General features: G+C 41.9%; 1 protein-coding gene across 2 annotated transcripts; it reads left to right on the top strand.

Moving 5' to 3' along the window:
• The first annotated feature begins 4,207 nt into the window (after positions 1-4,207).
• On the top strand, positions 4,208-19,553 carry NINJ1 (ninjurin 1). 2 transcript variants are annotated; one of them, XR_008534898.2, is made up of 5 exons: positions 4,208-4,424; positions 11,559-11,793; positions 15,919-16,080; positions 16,188-16,247; positions 17,934-19,553. XR_008534898.2 is itself a non-coding variant. In XM_054639830.2 (4 exons), the coding sequence occupies exons 1-3, from the start codon at positions 4,353-4,355 to the stop codon at positions 16,071-16,073; spliced, it is 462 nt and encodes a 153-aa protein (XP_054495805.2). In that variant the 5' UTR covers positions 4,208-4,352; the 3' UTR covers positions 16,074-16,080; positions 17,934-19,553. The 2 variants fall into 2 exon arrangements, 1 of the variants encoding a protein (XP_054495805.2); XM_054639830.2 differs by lacking the exon at positions 16,188-16,247.
• The last annotated feature ends 951 nt before the right edge of the window (positions 19,554-20,504 follow it).

The following is a 20,504-nucleotide window of genomic DNA, read 5'->3' as shown; positions in this document are numbered from 1 at the left end:
GTCAAGTTTTTTTAATGTCAGCTTTAAAAGCAATGCCAAGGACTCCAACAAAGCCAACTATCCTTCTCTGGTTCAACCACAAGCTACTGGGCAAACTGTGAGTGGTGCTGCATGCAATTCAAGCAATAGGGATTTCTGGCCATAAAATTCCATCTGGGCTTGAATATCCTCTTACTATTTTAAACTGTGTGTCAGTAGTAAACAACAATCTGTGTTTGGTACCTATCTGGTCACTTTAAATCATCCAGACCAAAAGATTTCATGTGCTTTTCTTTAAAAGTCAAACAAACAAATGAAAAGTTATACTGTCAAATTCCTTGCTTTTCAAAAAGCTTCTGTCTATGAATCTGGCAAAAGAAAGCATGGCAGGGATAGAAATTTATATTTGCAAATTCATATATTGGAATATTATCATGACAAAGAAACTACCAAAAAATGCTCAAAGGCCAATGAGCATGAGCCAGCCCTAAGTCACCTGGTGTGGCCTCACAGCTTACCCTACTTGAGCAAAATGTTAGGCTAGCTGACCTCCTGATGTTTCTTTCAACCTGGATTATGCAGAGAATCTAGCAAAGACTTCTGGAAATTCTGGAAAAAACAACCTTAATTTGGAACTCTTTCTAGAGAACAAAACCAGCCCCACTGCTTGTACACTCCAGACACATGAGTTCCCATGCTGCACACATCAGTCACACTCACAAGCCTATTTCGCAGTATTTATGGGCACATGCAATGCATATAAACTTATCCCATTGCACACTGTGGAACCTGAACTCAGTCTTGAGAGAGCACAAAAACCCCAGAAGGGATCAGGCCCTAGAGCCCTGTGCACAGACGTGATCCTACTGCTACCCAGCAGCTCTAAAGGCTTGACTGATGCTGCAGAACTGGGATACCTGGCAAACATCACCTGGTTTTTTGTTGTTGTATTTTTTGGGGGGGTTATTTGTTTGGTTTTGGTGGCTTTGTTCGTTTGTTTGTTTTGGAATTTGTATGTGTTTTGGTGGTTTTGTTTTGTTTGATTTGGTTTTGGTTTTTGGTGGGTTTTTAAGGTTAGTAATATTAATAAAAGACACAACAAATGGGGACAGGCTGCACCTTGGTAATGAAGGCTGCTTCTTTCATCCCTTCCCTCTGGGCCATTGCAGGGCAGGAGCTTGGGCTCTTGGGGGCCTCAGCACTGCTGTCACCTGCGGAGCCAGTGCTCTGCCTTGTGGGGAAATATCTTTTTCTTCCTTCCTCTCTCCCTCCTCTCCCCGTACATCTTGGAAGCTGGGAACCGCTCCTGAAAACATTAATCTGATACAAAAGAACCCTTGGAACAGCAATTTATTTCCTTTTTTCCTTTCCTCTTTTCTTTTTTTTTCTTCTTTTTTTAAATGCATTTCAATAGCATGCATTGTTCTATGACGTACATTTGGGAGTAATTCCATACACAAAGGCCTTTTCAATTAACTAGATTAGTCATTTCATTGAATTACTCTTTCCCAACAGTAGTTCTAGGGTCTGATTCTTCTCTTACTTACCTGGTTGCTGACAAGTTATGTGGGGACATACAATTCAGATTCATACTTGTAATGAGACCTGGCATTTTAAACAGATGCATTCTTTACTCTGGTTTACAGATAACCTCCTTCCACTCCCTCTTCTAGACCACTGCTGCACTTCTGCACAATCCTGAAAAATACATTAGGTTTGATTTTTCTTTGAATTCTTTCTTTTGGGGTATACTGCTGCAAATGGATCATCTCTGACCTATTACTGCCTATACATTTGATGAAAAAAGTTTAAATTCACCTTTCAAAAGTAAACATTAAATCCCAGATTTGCACATAGATGTATTTAAATCATTCTCTATCTATTTGATATAACAAAATCTATAAAAAGAATTTATTGATCATAAGAAAGTTCTGTTGGTGAGAACATCACAGTTTGGGAACATAAATGCAACTGATTCCATGATCTCATTCATTACCTAGATTAAGATTCAGCACCTCTGAAGTGAACTGAAGTACATCCTCTAAAAACCACCTCCTAAACACTGTGTTGTTTGTGTATTTTGTAACAAACCGCTGAGTTACGCAGCTTCAGACACATGCAAATGTGATTTTCTGAGCAAGACACTTTACCAGCTAACAGAAATCATCAACACACAGTTTTAAAAAAGACAATGCTCAAGCACAGCAGAACTTTTATACCAGGCTTACCATGCCAAATTTGCAACTTTATATACCATTTCGTTTCAGCTCCACAATTTCCTCAACAAATTTTGCAAAAAACCACATCCTCTAATTGTACTAGTGTGTAAATATATACACATATATATATGCTGTCGTTAAAAAAGGTGCAGAGATTCTACTAGGACTTTTGAAAGAAGAAATCAATATATAGAAATAGACTAAGCTATGCAATTTCAGCCAGAAAGTATAAAAGCTATGAAGTCTTTAAGACCAAGGATAAAAATAGGAGCTTTATTTCCTGCAATTGAGTCTCTTCTATCCAAACTCTTGGCATTTCTTTCCTATTTTAAGTACAAGGCTGTACCTAGTTTCTCAGATAGCATTGTGTTGTCACACTTGCTGAAGCAGGAAATGTGCAGCAGTATAAGCACACCCCAAAGCAGGTGTTCCAGGAGGGAGTTAATAGAAAGCTTAAGCCAGGAGTGCCAGATCTCCTCAGAAAGTGTGCTCCAGAATTAGAGAACAGTAAACCACCTAACAACCTGGCAGGCTGTCATAATTTTCTAAAAAAATATGTAAAAAACTGATCATCAGACTCTCCAGGGAGGAATGCCAATAATTTGTATAAAGGGCCAGGCTGGGGGATCACACAGCTGTCTCTGAACATGAGGTTTGGACTCAGACAACACGCTGCCATGCCATGCCGTGCCATGCCATGCCATGCCATGCCATGCCGGGCCCAGGCACAATCCTACGGTCTCCAGATGACTTGTGGCCATGCTGCAAATTTGTACTTCACATTCACATGAGATACCCATGAGCACTCCCAGCCACCTCCATTCCAGAGAAGCCCAGAGCCATCAGGTCCCTCATCTCCCTAAAATCAGCCCTACCAGGCATAGTCTTACTGACATTTGCACTGCAGGCAAGTTGGCTGCCCACCAAACAGCACCCAGCATTCCAGACTATGGAACAGCTGTTTGTTCCATAGAAACTACAGAGGCAGAATGGAGCAGCTGAGAGGCTGATTCAAGTGTACAATCAATGTGCTGTGAACACAGCACACTGCACAGCAATGAGTGACTGTGGAGGGCAGCAAGCCCAGGGGAAGTGAGCGCTACTGCACAGAGAAGTCTTTTGTCTAATGGGTAGTACTTGCTCTTTACAGAGAAAATTAAGTACCTTACACTTCTAAATGCATCCAAAAATAATCCAAAAGAGTATTGGTAAATTGTATATTCACAGTAAGAGCATTTTCACAAACTCCAGACATCCCCATTTTAATGCTAAACAACTTGCATAGATGTTTCTGCTTATTTCTACATAGGAGCTTACTCATTTCCTTCTGGCACAAGTCCAGCACTGCTGGAAACCTTCTCTTTCTCAGAAAGTCTGTTCCAAACATGTGTGTGCCAAGCAAGGCAGCACATCTTAAGCAAAAAAAAAAAAAAATATTTAATCACTGGCTTCAAGATTTTAAATCCAAAATGGAGAAATGTGATTGCTGAAACTGATCTTCCCAACAACAGAGGCTGGAAATTTCCTTATTTGCTTCAGGTATTAAGCCCACACCAGTTGCATGTGAGCGAGCAAAACCAAAATCAGAGTCATGGAATGTTTTGGGTTGTAAGGAACCACAAAGATCATTTTGTCACAACCTTCCTGCCATGGACAGGGAATCTTTCACTAATGTCTTTCCAGAATGTCTGGAAAACGTTCTGAAAAGTCTTTCCAGGTCCTACTGATTAGGAAAGAAGGGCACTATCCTTTGCCTTGATCATTGGCTTTTCATGAAAGCTCAGAGTAAATAAAAATATTCAGGTCACTTTCAGGACTCTGACATTGTCATAACCGTTGATTCCTCGGGCCCTCGGGCCGAGCGCTGAGCTCCGCCGGGCCCGGCCCTGCGCGGAAACCTCCGCCCGCGGGCAGGGAGGGGGAGAGCGGGGAGAGGCAGGCAAGGAGGCGGGGAAGAGCCGGGAAGAGCGGGGAACAGCGGGGGAAGAACCGGGGGAAGGCGGGGGAAGGCGGAGGAAGGCGGAGGAAGGCGGCCCCGGCGACGGCAGTGGCCCCGGGCGCGGTTCGGGAAAGCCGGGCCAGCTCCGGGAGCCGCTTCCCCCGGGGAACCTTCCCCTGCCCCCGCCCGGAGCAACAGGGGCTCGGGCGGCCGCCATGGACTCTGGCAGCGAGACCCACGAACTCAACGGGACTGCGGAGGGCGCGGAGTCGGCGGCCGAGGAGCAGGTGAGGACCGGGCCCGGCGGGGCGGGGCGGGGGGATCTGGCGCCGTGGCCATCCCGCCGTGTCCTTCCCGAGGCCGGGCGGGACGGGGACTCCGCGGGGTGCGGTGGCGGTCGGTGCTGCTCGGTTCTTGCTGGCTTTTTAGCCTGCCTTCCGCGCACTCCGCGCCGTTCCTGCGTGGAGGCCGCTGCGCGGGTTCCGTGTGCCCGGGCAGGGCCGGGCAGAGCATCCCCGGCCGCTCCTGGCTCCTACAGCTGTCACCTGTCACCAGGGGGCCACCAGGGCTGCTCCTGGCTCCTGCAGCTGTCATCTGTCACCAGGGGGCCACCAGGGCTGCTCCTGGCTCCTACAGCTGTCACCTGTCACCAGGGGCCACCAGGGCCCTCCTCGCCCGGGGCCCGCCCGCAGCTCGCCGCACCTGCAGGGCTCTGCCCACCCAGCTGGCTTGGGAGAGGACATCCGCGCGAAATAAGCAATTACAAAACCAGGAAGAATAACTGAAGTGGTTGTGCCTGTATGGTTAATTTCCATGCAGTAATCAAATAAAAACCAGAATACACAGCTTTTTCATACTATGTATAGTCAAAACATGACCAGACATCCTCACTGGGAAATGTTCATTTGCATTCTGTTTAAGTATAAAGGATATTTGCAGAACATGCCACTTATCTGAAGAAAACAGACGGGTAAAAGAGTGTCTTTTATCTTGTTTTGGAAAGACTAAACTCTAAAGGCAGCTCTTACTCCAGCCTAAGTCTCTGACACACAGAAATGACTGTACTAAACCCTCTTCTGTGTCACTGGTAAAATGTTCTGGTTACAGACAGACTGGGCTGATTGTGTAGCACATCTGTCCTTCCTCCAACACTCCCTCCCTAACAAACATTTGGAGTCATGAATATGAAACCAAGAAAAATAAAAATCTGTTTTCAATAAATCCTGGAAATCCTACCTTAAGTTAATCAAGCCTAGGATATGCAAGTAAAGCTGGTGGTCTGGAGTGGTTTCCTCTAAACCTCTGACTTCTCAGGAGTTCTCTCATTTTCTTGATGCAGTTTTGTGATTGCATCACAAGTACTCTTGATGGGGTATTTTTCCCCCAATGTGATCTGCTCCAAGAATTTTTCAGCAACTTACCTGCTTTACTGCATCTTCAGTTGCAAGAAACCCTCATTTTGTTAATCGTTCCCATCAAAACTCAAGTTCTCAGTGAGTGCCATATAAAGAATAAGCAGTGAGACATGCTATTCCATTGTTTTAAATGTATTTAGTGGCACTTCAGTGAACTTCATAAACACTTTCTAAATTTTCTCTCTCTCTCTCTCTCTCTCACACACACACACTCACACACACAAACTATATGCAAGGTAAAACAAATAGATTTTTCAAAAACCCATCTCTGAATAGAAGATACCTTAAAAACTCTGCCAGTGTTCACAATTCCCACAAACAAAAGAACGCCCCAGCTCAGCAGCCACCTAAACCTGGAGGGACCATCTGCAGCTGCCTGAATCTTCTGTATAGGAGTCAAAAGTGTGTCTGCTTTGAGGAATGCTCACAGGCATCGGAACATGGGTCAGTCACTCTTGTTTCCTTCCTGCCTGTCCCAGCATCTGTCCTCTCCTCAAAACAGACTCTCTTGCACACCTTCACCACAGACCACTGCCTTCTCATACAGAAGAGCTGACATGAAATGCAGATGTAGTTGTTACCTTCAAAGCAATCAAAGCATAAGAATTTTTAAAAGACCAGTTAAGCTCTCAGTAGATCTGAACAAGGGTCACACAGTGGTTTGATGTGGTTTATTTTTACTCCAGCATTCATTTGAATACATTTTTTTGGAAGATGTCAGGCTTTTGGAAGCAAGAAATTCCTTGCTTCTAGGATTGGTCTGGCATGGCACACCTCACTGACTAATATGTGTGATTACACCTGGCAGAAGTATCTCATCTCTTCTTCAAAGGATCTGTTCATACAAATACAGATTATAACTAGTTTTTCATCCATCTAGTTGCTTTCCGTGTTCATGGTCCATATTGAAACACTCTCCATCCACCATGTTGTAAAATCTAGTTTAGTCTTTCCAAGATAACAGGACGTGCTAGATGAAGAGTTAAGGAAGAGCTATGAAAAAGCTGAACAAGAATTGGATAGTAAAATAAACAGTTTTAATCATGCTATTCCTAAAAATGTGTTGAAGTCCAACATATATTAATTGAGGGGTAATTTGGAACATGAAAGTAATTTGAAACATGGCAGTTTCTTGGCATCATATTGCAAGTAACCAGCCTGTAGGAGCTTGAAATTATTTTGCTGCATATAGCCTGAAGTAGTATGTTCTCATTACTCATATCAAACTGAATTTGGAGTGTTCTATATACTCCAAATATTGATACTATTGGTGTTAAGTTTTTGCTTGAATATTTTTAAGTAGCTAGAATAAACAAACAGTGTGTTAACCACACAAAATAGACAGTCCACAGCCCAGTTGTGAGAAATAGTATTGTAAGACCAAATGAGTGGAATGAGTAGTAATAATAATGCAAGGCAGAAAAAATTATACTGGAGCAAACTTCTATTTAAATAGCTGTGTGAACAAATTTAAGTTACTCCTTCATTTCACAAATTTAGTCATGAGGTGTGCTGCTTATTTTACAGTAATTTAATGAGTAGAAATATTTTAACTGGACCCTGGAACCAGTACAGCTTTAGGAAAACAGTGCTAAAGCTGTTAAAGCTGCTAAAGCTGGCCCTCAGCAGACTGTACTTTTCCCTTTTTTAATATTAACTTTTTTAGCTCTCAGAAGTCAACATGATTGCCACAGGTTTTTTTCTTAATGTAGTCATGCTTGCACTATCTGTTTGTATAAAAGTGATTCTTCTTAAGCACAAGGTTTTGGAGCTGCTAGAAAATCATGATGTCTATGAAATACAAATACATGCTGAGTTTTTCCCTTTTTTTCTTTTTTTCTCTTTTTTTTTCTTTTTTTTTTCTTTTTTTTTTTTTTTTTTTTTTTTTGTATTTGCCAGCAACCGCAGCATGTGATTGCAGAGTTCTCACAAACTAGTTAGTGTTACACTGGGTTGCTACTTGGGTGAACATCTCCCCTCTCTCCTCAAAATGAAATTTCCATGGGAAATGAAACTGATGATTCATTCCAGAGCCAGAGTAGGGGTTTTTCTCTCTTGAGTCAGTACTAAGCTGAACAAATGATCTAATGTCTTTTTGAAGGATAAACCACAGAGTATCCTCTGAGGCGGTGTACAAAGGATCCATTAGAGATAAGGAGGCCATGAGGATGGTGAAGGGCCTGGAGGGGAAGCCTTGGTCTGTTCAGCTGGAGAAGAGGAGGCTGAGGGGAGACTCACTGGGGTCAACAACTTCCTTGTGAGTGGCAGAAGAGGGGCACTGATGTCTTCTTGTGGTGACCAGTGATAGGACCTGTGGGAATGGCCTGAAGTTGTGTCAGGGAGGGTTAGGGTGGATCTCAGGGAAACGTTCTTCCCCCAGAGGGTGCTGGCACTGCCCAGGCTCCCCAGGGAATGGGCACAGACCCGAGGCTGCCAGAGCTCCAGGAGCATTTGGACAGTGCTGCCAGGGATGGACAGGGTGGGATTGTGGGGGGGTCTGGGCAGGGCCAGGGGCTGGACTTGGTGGTCCCTGCAGATCCCTTCCAACTCAGCCTATTCTGTGAATCTGTAATCATCCATTACATGACTGATATGGCTTAAAATATTTTTGTTGGACAAAAAATTTTTTTCTTTGTTGAATATTTTACCTGACTGCTTTTAGATCAGCAAGGTTTCTGAGATGGAGGGGAGGTCTGACTCAGAGTGGCCATAAATGGCCCTTTGCTCAGTGTGTAGGTGATGGAGATATGGATAGAAATTCTACAACTATAAGTATTATTAAATACTAGTGCAAAGTTGTTAGTTCAATCCTGTAGCTGTAAGTTTGATCTTACAAAAAAATAAAAGTTCTGAAATGGTGTTCTATTTTAGTCCTGTATTATTCCTTTTATGTCTGATCCATCTCTTTTTTGATTTAACTGGAATTTTTTCCAAACATGAAATTTTCCCTCAAAGATCTGGAAAAATCAGCCATGTGGTATTTTTCTGAAAGATTAATACTTCAAAACCGTAGTAAATTACTTCTTAAACAAAATTCTTTTTAGCATCTTTTTATCAGTTCTGATTGGGAAGAATATTGCAGAACACAGTAAAGAGCAGCCCCACTAAGTTCAGTATGGCTCAGCTTTAGTTCTGCACAGCTTCATTGCTATTTAGCAAGTTTCCATTGTTTTATAATTCAGACTTATTCCTAAACATGAGATTTTCAGGAAGCTTGCTCTATGGCATTGCAAACCCAGAGGTCATTCTGGTCCATTCTCATTTTCAATCAAAGCTGTTGGCCCATAACATTGCATTAATAACTAACCCCAAATAGAAAGAAAACTGCTGTAATCCTTTCTATAACAATTTACTGTATTTAGCAAAGATACTTTATTGTTTTCAAATATTTCCATTTTCAGTGCTGTTTCCTTCCTGTTGAATCACCAGGTGGGGCTTCGCTGTCATACACTCAGCGCCTATGGACATTTGCTACAGAGCCACTTGTATTTGCTTTTTAATAAATGTAACCAATAGATCCTTTCTGTACTTGAGAGGGACTCAGTTTTTCTGGGTATACCATTGAAAGAGGGAGTGAAGCAAAGCAGATGCAGAGTGTGTACTAACACAGAAGTACTGTGAACTGTGCAATCTTGGAGTGAAGGTTCCGTCAGAACCAAAAACATGCCTGTTTATGACATGGCATTGTAGCTTTATCCTTGCAGAGTGCAGTGCTCTGGGCAAGCAAACAGCCCCTGCTTCTGTGAGGAGACCTAGAGTGGTACTGCCTGTGGGACAGCACCATGTCACTGTGAAAATAGCTCTTCCATGGTATTCTTCCAGTCACAGATGGAGCAAGAGGGAGAGGCTTTTCACTCCCATCCTTTGTCTAACTGTGCATAGACCAGCAGGGCAGGTTGTTGTGCTGTGAGGCTGAAGCTTTGCAGCACTGAGGCCCTGAAGGCAAGCAGGGAATGGTGTCCCAGATGCGTATGGCTCTTTTATGTGAACGCACGTGCTGGCTTTGCTCAAAGTCCCTTGGAGACAAAAACACAAGGCCTTATCTTGTCTGTACCAAGGAATTTGAATGTTGAATGTGTGTGAGGAGATGTTTTGGTTGCACTAAGGCTGAAGCAGGTCCTGTGCAATGCATACTGCTCTTTTGCCAAGTGACACCTGCAGGAAGAGCACTCCTTTACGTGTATCCTAGAAAATCTCCAGACATTCCACTGTCCCTCTGTACTCCTGTGGATAATCAAAGCACAGGAAGTGTTGTTTGGTGCTGTCAGCTGCACATGTTGCTGCATTCCTGGAATCCCCCTGAAACCATAAAGCCACATAACCAAGTTCTACTATAATTTCTGTTGTACAGACTGTCACTCTCCTGAGGTTAAGGCAACATCTCTTTTTTCTTTACCTGTGTATATATTGCTGTGTAACACACAATCTGATCTTAAAAAGTACCCATGTAGTACTGACTGCATCAGCTTCAATACCTCTGGCAGCAGCCTTCAGCTTGCTCCCAGAAGACAAGGCTAATTTGCTCTTTTTTTTGGATTTTTGTTTTCTGGTTTTCCAACATCAGTCAGGAGGCAGGAAGTGAATGTTTGAGGGGTTTTCATGATTACAGGTCATTTTTCCTGGTGAAGGCAAGATCACAGGCTGAGAAAAACCTCTGACATTTTCTGCTGCCCTATTACACTCAGTCAAACATTTAGGCTTGTGATGGATGACGTGTCTGGTGAAAACAGGTCAAGTTTGGTCTTTAAATGCCCTGAAAAAACTGGCGATGTGTATATGAATATCTACCCTGTTTAAAAGGAGGCTTTTAGGTCTAGACTGTGGCAAGCCTGGCTTGGGAGTTGATAACGTTTAGTGCTGCTGAGGAGAGTAATTAGAGGGTGTCTTCTGCATTTGAGCTAACCTGCAAAGCCAGACTCCTTTCACAGGAGTCTGGCAAGGAGCAACATATCTGGGCAGTAAAAAAGTCTCTAAGAAGTAGGTTTAAAGAAGACAGCTAGAACAAGTTTACTTTTCGTATATTTCTCTATTATTTTTAAAGTCTAGAAGAGCAGAAAGAATAAAATTCCTAACCTGTTCAGAGACAGCGGGATAGAGGATCACTTACTCTTCCTTCCTCGTGGAGTTGGGCTGCTATCTCTAACCTAGTTACTCTAAGCTGCATCTAATCCATAGAGAAATAGGCACCGCTGGGAGACAAGCAGTGACATTTCAAGTCAGGTCACATGAATCATCATCAGGAAACACTCATATATTCATCCCATTGGGTTAACTAGCCCTAAGTTTGCCCTGCAGTGGGTTTTTATTTTCCTGTTTGTTTGCAGAGCAATTTAAAAAATACCAAACAAATGAAAAACAACCCAAACAGCTGATGTGAAAATGGGGGAAAAAAGATTCCCTTGTAATTGGGCAATTCTTGGCAACAACACATCATATGATATGATGATAGTAAAGTGGAAAAACATCTGTGTATGGGGGTATGGATGGCCCTGGACAGTGGCATGGTGAAGGAAGGAGTAGCAAGGAAAGGAGGGCAAGCAAAGCTCACACAGTGGCCAACTTCACATCTGTCTTTAAAAGAAGACTCATGAGTAAGGAAAGAACTTTTTGGATGTGTAAGGAGAGAAAGTGAATTTAATAAATATCTGTATTTTTAAGTGTGCCTTCAGGATTAAATTAGTCACAACAACCTGTTGTTTGCTGGATTGTGTTACAGTGGTTTTTCCCTCCCAACTTTTTCTCAGTGCAAGCTTTGGTAGAAACATGCTGACTGTTTAAACTGATCCTATAGGCAAGCTGGAAAAGGTGTAAAAGGGCAGTAGAAGCAGGCAGGTTTCTGCTCTCCTTCTGGAGGATGGGGCTAACAGGGGAAAGCCGCACAGGAGATCTCAGCACTGCTGTGGTTCTGCCCATATGGTCACAGGAATCATTTGGTGGGCCAAGTGATGTCCCACTCACCACCAATTAAGAGATGTGAATAACCATTTTCCTCTCTGCTGGCTCCAGCGCAGAAGGTGGCAATGGTTCCAAAGGAACAGACCCATCAACATCAACCACTATGCCAACAAGAAGAGCGCGGCCGAGAGCATGCTGGACATCGCCCTGCTGATGGCCAACGCCTCCCAGCTCAAAGCTGTCATGGAGCAAGGGCCCTCCTTTTCCTTCTACGTCCCGCTGATCATTCTCATCAGTCTGTCGCTCACCCTGCAAGTTATGGTGGGAGTGCTCTTGATATTCCTTGGTAGGTAACAACAGCAAGAACCACTGACTCGTATTTTTCTTATAGGACACAGCCTATAGGATGGTAAATAAACACCCTTTGCTTTTAAAAAGCCTTTACCTCAGAACCAATTCAGGTTAGAATCACAGAATCATTTAGGTTGGAAAAGACCTCTAAGGTCAGCTAGTCAAAAAGTTAACCCAGCACTGCCCTGTTCACCACTAAACCATGTACATAAACATCACAATTGCACATCTTTTAATTATCTCCAGGGATGGTGACTCAACCAATTCCCTGGGCAGTCTGTTCCAATGCTTGACAACCCTTTCAGTAAAGAAATTTTTCTAATATCCAAAAATGCAGATTTTCTCTTGAAACCATAGAAATACTGCAACAAAGGGAGGAAAGGCAACTTTATGTGAAATCTTCAGTTTTTATCACCTTTCTCCTACTCATTTGCCCATACTATGAATATTTTTCCTCCAGAAAGCCTGAGGAGGAAGGAAAGTTATGAAATTTTGTAAAAGAAACATCAGTAGGCCAGACAGGATAGTGAGGTCTATCAAGTTTCATAATTATGTTTTTGGCAAGACTGTTACTTAATCTTATGACTGAAATGTATTTCTTCCATATCATATAAGAAAATAATGTGAATGGGGAACTCCAAAAGGGAAGTGAAAGTCAAAATTTCCATTGTCATGTTGGTGTGGCATGTTGTCTTTAGCTTGGCTGTGTTGCAATCAAGCTGCATCTACCATTGCCCACCTGGAATAAATGACACTGCCAATGGTAGGAAACAGCTGTGGATCATTTCTGCTAGTGATATGGGATCATTTATTCTCATAACATTTTTCAAATCTCATCCTTTACCTTAGTGGGAACTAGATAACTGACCTTGGGCCTAATGTAAATGAAAAGGCAGACTTCACACATGGCATTTAATGAGTTTGGCATCCCTGACAATCTTTCAGTGTTCTGCTCTCTTATCACAGCTGAAAAAATAATGTTCTGTTCAAGGAGAAAGTTCCTAGGGATCCAGGATATACATGGCTTGTAATATTCACAGTTGATGTGGCTTTTTTCTTTCTTACAAAAGAGATGGAATACAGCTGTCTCTGCATTTGTTAGAGTTGGTGCAAAAGCAGAATCCAGGTCTTGGCTCAGAGGAGATTGCAGAAGGGGACTGGAAAAAACCCAACCTGTTGATGCTGGCAGGTGTGGGAAACAGGTAATGGAAAAATCAGTAAAATACATCTATGTTCCTCAGTTGAAGGCGTCTCCCTGGTTGCTTCATCAGGCTTTGAGGCTGTAAACAAGCTCCCTGTCTTTCTGCTGGGCAATAATTTCTCAGTATATGCTGAGATACTGCTTTTTAATGCTTGTTTCTGCAAGACACTGCTTAAATGGTTTAAATTGCTATTATGTTACGGGCCACATGTTCAGTCCCTTAGGTGGTTGGAGACAGGGACGACACACACACCTCAAAGCTCCATTTGACAAACAGCGTGTTTTGGTGTCCAAACCTAGTATATATAGGGGATTTGAAAACCCTGGTCTCAACTGCTAATTGGTCTGATCCCCACACAGCGCAGCTCCTGACCAGTGAGATGTCTGCAGCTTAGGATGGAATGTAATTGGTTGAGGTTCCTGTCTGTCAACCCAGGGGCCAGTTTATGGAACCAGTTGGGTTTCTTATTTATAGCCAAATCAATTGCCCAGTACAAGCCCGCTTGTACTGTGACAAATTGCTGTCAATTTTATCATTGTCACATTGAGGATAACAGAGCCCTTGGCTTATAGTGATGCACTCTTGGAGCAGTGTTGTCCTGCTAAGGTCAAAGACAGGAAGAAGACAGGAAACAGGACACAAAGGTATGAAAATGCAGGCATCAGAGCAAGAACTTTCTTTTCACAATGTATATTTTATAGTTTTGGCTTGCAGGAATAGTTTGTTTCTGTCCAGCCATGAAATTCTGTCTCTTCAAGCTCTCACACGGCCAAACAAAAGTCTGTGCCATGATCCAGTTTCTTTCCTTGAGTCAGGGTTTTATCCTGGGAACTACCAGTTCTCACAGTTTCTACTAGGTATTAAAAGCTTTTCCTCCTTCTAAAGAGCCTTTCACGAAAACAATGTGAGAAATGTTCAGCAAACTTGTCCTTGGAAGGGATTTGGTCACCTTAACTTTTTGGAAGAAAAGCAAAGAATGTCTTGAAATAGTTTCAGTGGCTTGAAATCATAGTAATCCATTATAATAAAATACTTGATGAATAACTGTTCTTAAGAACATTTTCACAAACACCCTCATCTGAAGTGCTGTAATTACAAAGATAGGATTACTGCAATTCTACTTGAAAGTTTAGAGCTTTTCCTAAACTGACAAGTATTACTTGTCTTCTCTGACCCTCCTGTGGACAAAGGGACAGCTCTGAAAGTGTCAGTTTGCCTTTCAGTGTGATTGCTTTTTACTCACATAACAGGTCAGGCCATTATTACCTTTCTATTTTTATCCAACTGTCCCAAATGCTGTTATTCTGTGTTTCAGAACTAATGATTCAGTTTCATTTATTCTTCACTCACATGGAGTCCTTCCAGCTCCTGCTGGGGTGCAAGCATCCACATGCCTCCAGATACTTTACAGATGTGTATACTCATTTTAAGGTCGAAGTATTTACTGAACTTAAATTATTTAATGCCTGCAAAGGTGTGCAGTAGCTTCTCAGGGCAGTTCCCCCACACTGTTCTTCAATGTTTTGCCTGGCCTGTGATGTTTGACTACACTGCTTTAGCAAACAGGACTTGAGCAGGTGCTCAGAATTCCTTGAAACCAAAACAGCATTATTAGGGACCCCAGGTGAACCTGGCTGTTAGCACTTCAGCATCACAAGTGTGTTTGCGACCATTCAACAAGAAGGGGTATTGGTTCAGTGGTTCACTTCTGCAGTATGGAACACAGTGATGATGGTACAAGCAAGTAACAAGATTTATTTTGTGTGGTAGAGTCATAAGTTGTATGTCTATGTATGTGCCTATCAGAAGGAGCCCTAGGTTTTATGTTGCTGTAAAAACTTGTCTGGTATAAACTTTCTCTCACATGTTGTGCACATGCAGACACAAGCTCCAGTGATATATGCTGTTGAGAATTTGGAGTCTCAACAGACAAAACTCATTCTCAAAACATGCTCCAGAATTCATCAGCACTCACTCCATCAGCACCAAAGGAATGTAGCCAAGGGTCTCAGCTGCAGGGCCCTTGCTGCCAGAGAACAGAGACAGGAAACTCTTGGGTTTTCACATGGTATTTCAGTGGGCATAGTATTTGGTCAAAGTTGGATCTGATGACCTTGGAGGTCTTTTCCAGCCTTAGTGATTCTATGATGCCAGGCAAGTGCCCCAGACTTCTCACTGTCTTAAAACCAAACCTATTATCAGCCCAATGTAACTAATTTGTATGCTATCACAAGGCCTGGAATCAAAGCTTACACTCCATTAATGCTTGCGTGAGCCTCCCTCACTCCCTTTAGCAGTTCAACCAAAAAACAGCTGCAAGAAACAAAGGAAAATGTTTCCACAGCAGATGCTCTCTGTAGAAAGGACTGCAGCTACACTGCTCTGACACCTCCTCTGTTTAACAGATAGAGTACCCTTGCTTTCTAAAAACAGAATCAGGGCAAAGGCAGGGAGTAAAAGGGAATACAAGCTGGGGAAGGGCACCAGTACAGAAAAAATCCAGCCCTGGTAATGAGATTTGTAGCATTTTAACTAGGAAATTCAACTTCATCCTCTCAGGGCTTCAAGTTTCATATATTCAAGACTGAAATAATTTTTAAATGCTTAAAGTCTGCAACAAAGCTCGGCTTCAAAACATCAAGAACTCAAAAGATTTCTAGTGATGTTAGTGCATCCATTACTTCCCATGTGTCTCCACAGAGATTAGATGCTAATTACTTGAAGTTAATAAGCTCCTTGTGGTTACAGACCTTTTCCTTAGCACTTTCAGTGACACTGCAGAATCTGACTTCCCTTTTAAATATGACTGATCCAAATAGCTTAGCATAAGATAAATTCTGTAACTGCAGCAGAAACCTTTTATTCTGGATTTTGAAATATACATATTATTAAACATTTTTTCTCCTTTCTCTTTGAAGTAAAATATGACCTTAACAACCCTGCAAAACATGGAAAGCTGAATTTCCTCAACAACTTTGCAACTGGACTAGTATTCATTATAGTAGTTGTGAATATTTTTATCACTGCCTTTGGAGTGCAGAAACCAGTTGCTGAGCCAGCATCAAGACAGTAAGGACCAGGTGAGTGTGGTCTCCTGCAGCATGAGGTAGCAGAGCACTGCATCCAGGAATGCAGAGCACACTGGAGCACTTCAGAAACAGCCACAGGCTGATCTGTACTGTTGAAGTTCTTGCAGATACCTGAGCTCACTTCCCATTAGTGCAAAAGCAGAAGCTGCTGGGAACTGGTAAGCTATTACAATGTGTTTGTGAATGTGGAGTTCAAAAGTTGATGGCAGCACATGTCACCCGTAGGAAGTGTAAGGATTGTCCTGGCCTAGCCACTCCTTTTCCTTACTGCTGACTGAGACAATAAGGGAAATAATGTTGTTCTGCTTTCTCCAAATGCCTCTCCATTTTTTAAGGAAGGTTTGCGTCCAGTCTGTTACTTAATGCTGAAGACAATCTGTTTCCAAGTAGCTAGGGCTGTTAAATCTGACATGTAACACTGCACATGCTGGAGTCTCTCAGTTTCCGGGCTGGCTCCAGATCGTGTGGCTGCTCTGTCCTTCACAGGATGGGGCTTTGCTCTGTGGGAGACTCAGCTCACAGAGATGAGCACTCTCACTTCACATGTGGCCATTTAGGACAATCTTGTTGCTCTACCTGCACTTGCAGCTTTGTTCTTTACTTATACAGAAGGATAAATACAGGAATTGTGGGGATCAAACTGGGTGTCTTCCTAGCTATGATGAGCAGTTTGGGAGGACATAAACCTAAATTATAGGCTCGTAATGCAAGAAGCACCATGGTCAACATCTGCCTTTAAAATAGCAGTGCTAAGTCTGTGCGTGCCAACATTGCTCTGGCACTTGGCCTCCCAGATGTCAGTCCAGGGTCAGAGACCTGCTGAAGAAGGAATGGCTGGGCTGACAGGCCATGGTTGGACTCTGTGCTACACAGACAGCCCGTGCAAATAACATTACTGCTTTGTGCAAACTTCTACAAGAAACCCTTTCTCCATAAAAAAGAAGATACAAGGCCTTTAAACTATTAATCTGTAGATGAACGGTGCAACAGAAATCTGTAACAAAAATGGGAGTCAAACCAAAATTTATCATCAGTCAAAACAGCATGAGGAGAAATCATTGTAAAAAGTTACTAGGAAAATTAAGAACTACAGTAATTTACTCAGGATGTGGGTGTAATTTTCTCCTTTAACCAAAACCTGTGAAATTCTGGCAGTGAAACAAGATAGTTTTAATGCATTTTCTGGCCATAGTTGCTACAAACAGACTAATAAGTATTTAATTTTAACAGCGAAGAGCACATAGATTATCTGAGCTATTACCTGAAATGCAGGTAGAATGTTAATTTCAGGAGAACATGTTAAAGCAGTACTGAAGCAATAACCCCAAAATTAACACTGGCAAAACCAAGGGAGCTGCATGAAGGATTATTGGAATTTTAGCTGCCTTCACAGGACAAAACACCCGGGACAGAAGCAGAGACAAGGATCTGAAATAGGCATAAGGAAGCTCAGAACAGAACCAGAAGCTGTGGGCTCCTGCCTCCATGCTCTCACACATGCAGTTTCCTAATTAAACAGCCAAATGTAGTGTCCAGAACCTATTTTTTGCTGCAGACTTGTTAAATGTGAAAGTTCTGTATTGCTTTGGAACATTACAGCTGTTGTTTGCTCATTTGTACACATTGCCCTTGCTTGCCATCTGAATGTAACCTGAGAAATAAGTGTTTTTCAGTCTGTTGCCACAGTCTCCTCAAAACCCTGAAAGAAATGAGTAGCCATGTTCTGGCTTCACCTTTACTATTATGCACCCTTTTCCACAGAAAACTTAATTGCCCCTTTAAAGTAAATGTATCATTTACTATAATTCCTGTATCACTAAAATATCAATATCTTTGTGTTTCAGAGACCTGGAGCATTCATTTTAGATGCCATTTGCAGTTGAGCCAGCTACGCTGGACACAGTGGGGAAAGAAAATTAATTTGAAGAAGCTGGACACACCAAGCAGCTTTCTCAGGCTTCCAACACACCTGTATACCTGAAATTTTCCCATGTCTTAATATTTAAATTGTTTGGCATCTAAGAGAAGGTTAGCTTTGCCCCAAGGATGCTGTTTTTCTGGAATATTGGCATTTCAATTTCTGAAGAAACTTATTTTTTTTTCAGAGAAGTGACATAAATTCATGAAACAAGGAAATATCATCTGGTAGCATTTCACAGGATTTTTCTTTTTACATGCCTTTGGTTTTTGTGGCAATTTGTCATTTCACAATGGTAAGAAATGTCAGGCCTTTGATTCTGCTGTGGTCACATTGTCCTTTATTTCACAGCTTGGCACCAAGCCCATGTACTCTGTAGCCGAGCGGTGTGTAAAGGTGGCTCTGCTTTTGCACAGCTTTTTGTTTTGCATTTTTTTCTACTCTAGCTAAAGGAAAGATGAGACAAAAAGAAATAAGCAGTATTCTTTTGCCCAGTTTTGTTCACAGGTAATCGTTTGAATTGTTTCTTCTGGACACACTTAAAATTTCCTGTCCTTCATACACAGACACAAATCACCTAATTTTTAATGGTTTCTTACCATGTATTGCTATTCTGTGTATTCTGTCCATTATATGTATTTATTTGAATCATAGAGTAGTTTGCATTCAAGAGACCTTTAAAGCTCATCCTGTTCCATCCCTGCCATGGGCAGGGACACCTTCCACTTGCTCCAAGCCCTGGCCTTGGACACTTCCAGGGATGCAGGGGGAGCCACAGCTGCTCTGGGCACCCTGTGCCAGGGCCTCACCACCTTCATTGTAAAAGGTTCTTTCTTATATCAAATTTCTGGAAACCCTATTACAAGTGCCACCTTTTCTAGGCTCTACTGGTAAACTGGAAGATCCAGGGTGAACTTTACCTGTTAAACTGGTACCAAGTGCCTGTCAGCAGCAACTCAAATGGCAAAATGAACTGAGTTTTTATCTCTAGTTTCCACTCTCTCTTCCCATCATTGATTGCTGCAGTTTTGTTCCTTTTATGAGTTTATGGCTAAAAGCAAAATAAAATTTTCAATTTTTATTTTTAAATATATGTAGAGAGTTATAAATGTCTTCTAGTCTCTTACCTGCTGGCTCAGGGACTTACACTTTTTCTAAATACACTATTGCTAGTAATAGTGTAGGTTACAATAATTTCTTCAACAAAAACATTTTAGTCATTTTATTTCCAAAGTATCATACCTACAATCAGAAAAATCTAAGTTTTCTAGATTGCACTTACATGTAAATGCAAGATGTAGATTTGTATGAATCAATTTTCTTGATGTCAATTTTCAAAAGCTCCTTTGTACATAAGAATAGAAGATTGATTTCATGTGTCTCATCTCATTTACAAGTTTTATTACTGACCTTTCTCTTTGGCTATGTCTCAAAGCCCACTGATGTACCAGACTTTCATGTATATGTTCTGTAAGAATTACTAACAGAAAACAAATCAAACTCATGTGATTAGTAATGGAATAGATATTCTTTTTTTATTTTCTAATTTGTCTTTTGTTGCTTCATTTCCATTGTTACATGTGTTTAACCAGTATCCAGCAGGCAGTGGTTTAATTTTGTGGGCTATACTGATGTAAACATAACTCAGAACAAGTTCTGAAAGAGGCACACAGGACAACTTCCTTCCTGTATTTATTTTTCACAAACCACCAACTGCTGTAGAACTCTTCATGCCCACTGGCTGTCTGTCATGGCTGTCACACTTCTGATGCTGCTTCCCATGTCTTTTATTGTGATTAAGTAAGATTTGCAAAACATTCTTATACATGAAATCTGTATATTAAGTCTTTGAAGCCTTCAGAGTTCATGTATTTTTTAGCAGACAGAAGCATCTGCAAGTTGGTTTCAAGTATAAATAATTTAATCACAGGATTATTATTCTTTTAAGTCAGGTACTGCTTTAAAATCCAGGCAAGTATCTCAGAGGGGCAGCAAACAAATACATATGTTTGACTCATTCTTTGGTTTGCTGTGCTTTTTCAGAGTTTTTGGTTGGAGGCAAATATCTCTTTTAAAAAGAGGTCATCAATAATGAAGCGAGATGAATTTTCCAGACTCTGTGGGGAGCAGTTCGTGCCAGGTCAGCCGTTTGCTCCTGTTTCATAAGCTCTGGGCAGGGTGAGCACTGCTCATGGTCCTTCTCATTAGTCCCTTCAGCATGCAGAATAGCCTGGGCTGGGATTTTCAGTGTAGCTGTACTTACTGAAGCAGGTGACAACAACCATATTTACTGGAACTCTGAGTATTTGTCTTCTAAACCAGGTCACTGCTGGAGCTCATTCTGATGCTGTCTCTTATATAAAATGGGCTGAAGCAGAAAACACCATCCTGGTTTCTGTATCCCCTCAACTGCCATTCAGTTGTTTGAATTAACAACTTCTTTACCCTCAGTGAGTTTGCAGATGACACTAAGGTTGCTGGGAGTATTGATGTGCTG

Source organism: Agelaius phoeniceus, chromosome 11, assembly GCF_051311805.1.
Source record: "Agelaius phoeniceus isolate bAgePho1 chromosome 11, bAgePho1.hap1, whole genome shotgun sequence".
Lineage (NCBI taxonomy): Eukaryota > Metazoa > Chordata > Aves > Passeriformes > Icteridae > Agelaius > Agelaius phoeniceus.
The sequence above is the reverse complement of the archived record's forward strand: the minus strand, read 5'-3'. Positions and strand labels throughout refer to the sequence as shown.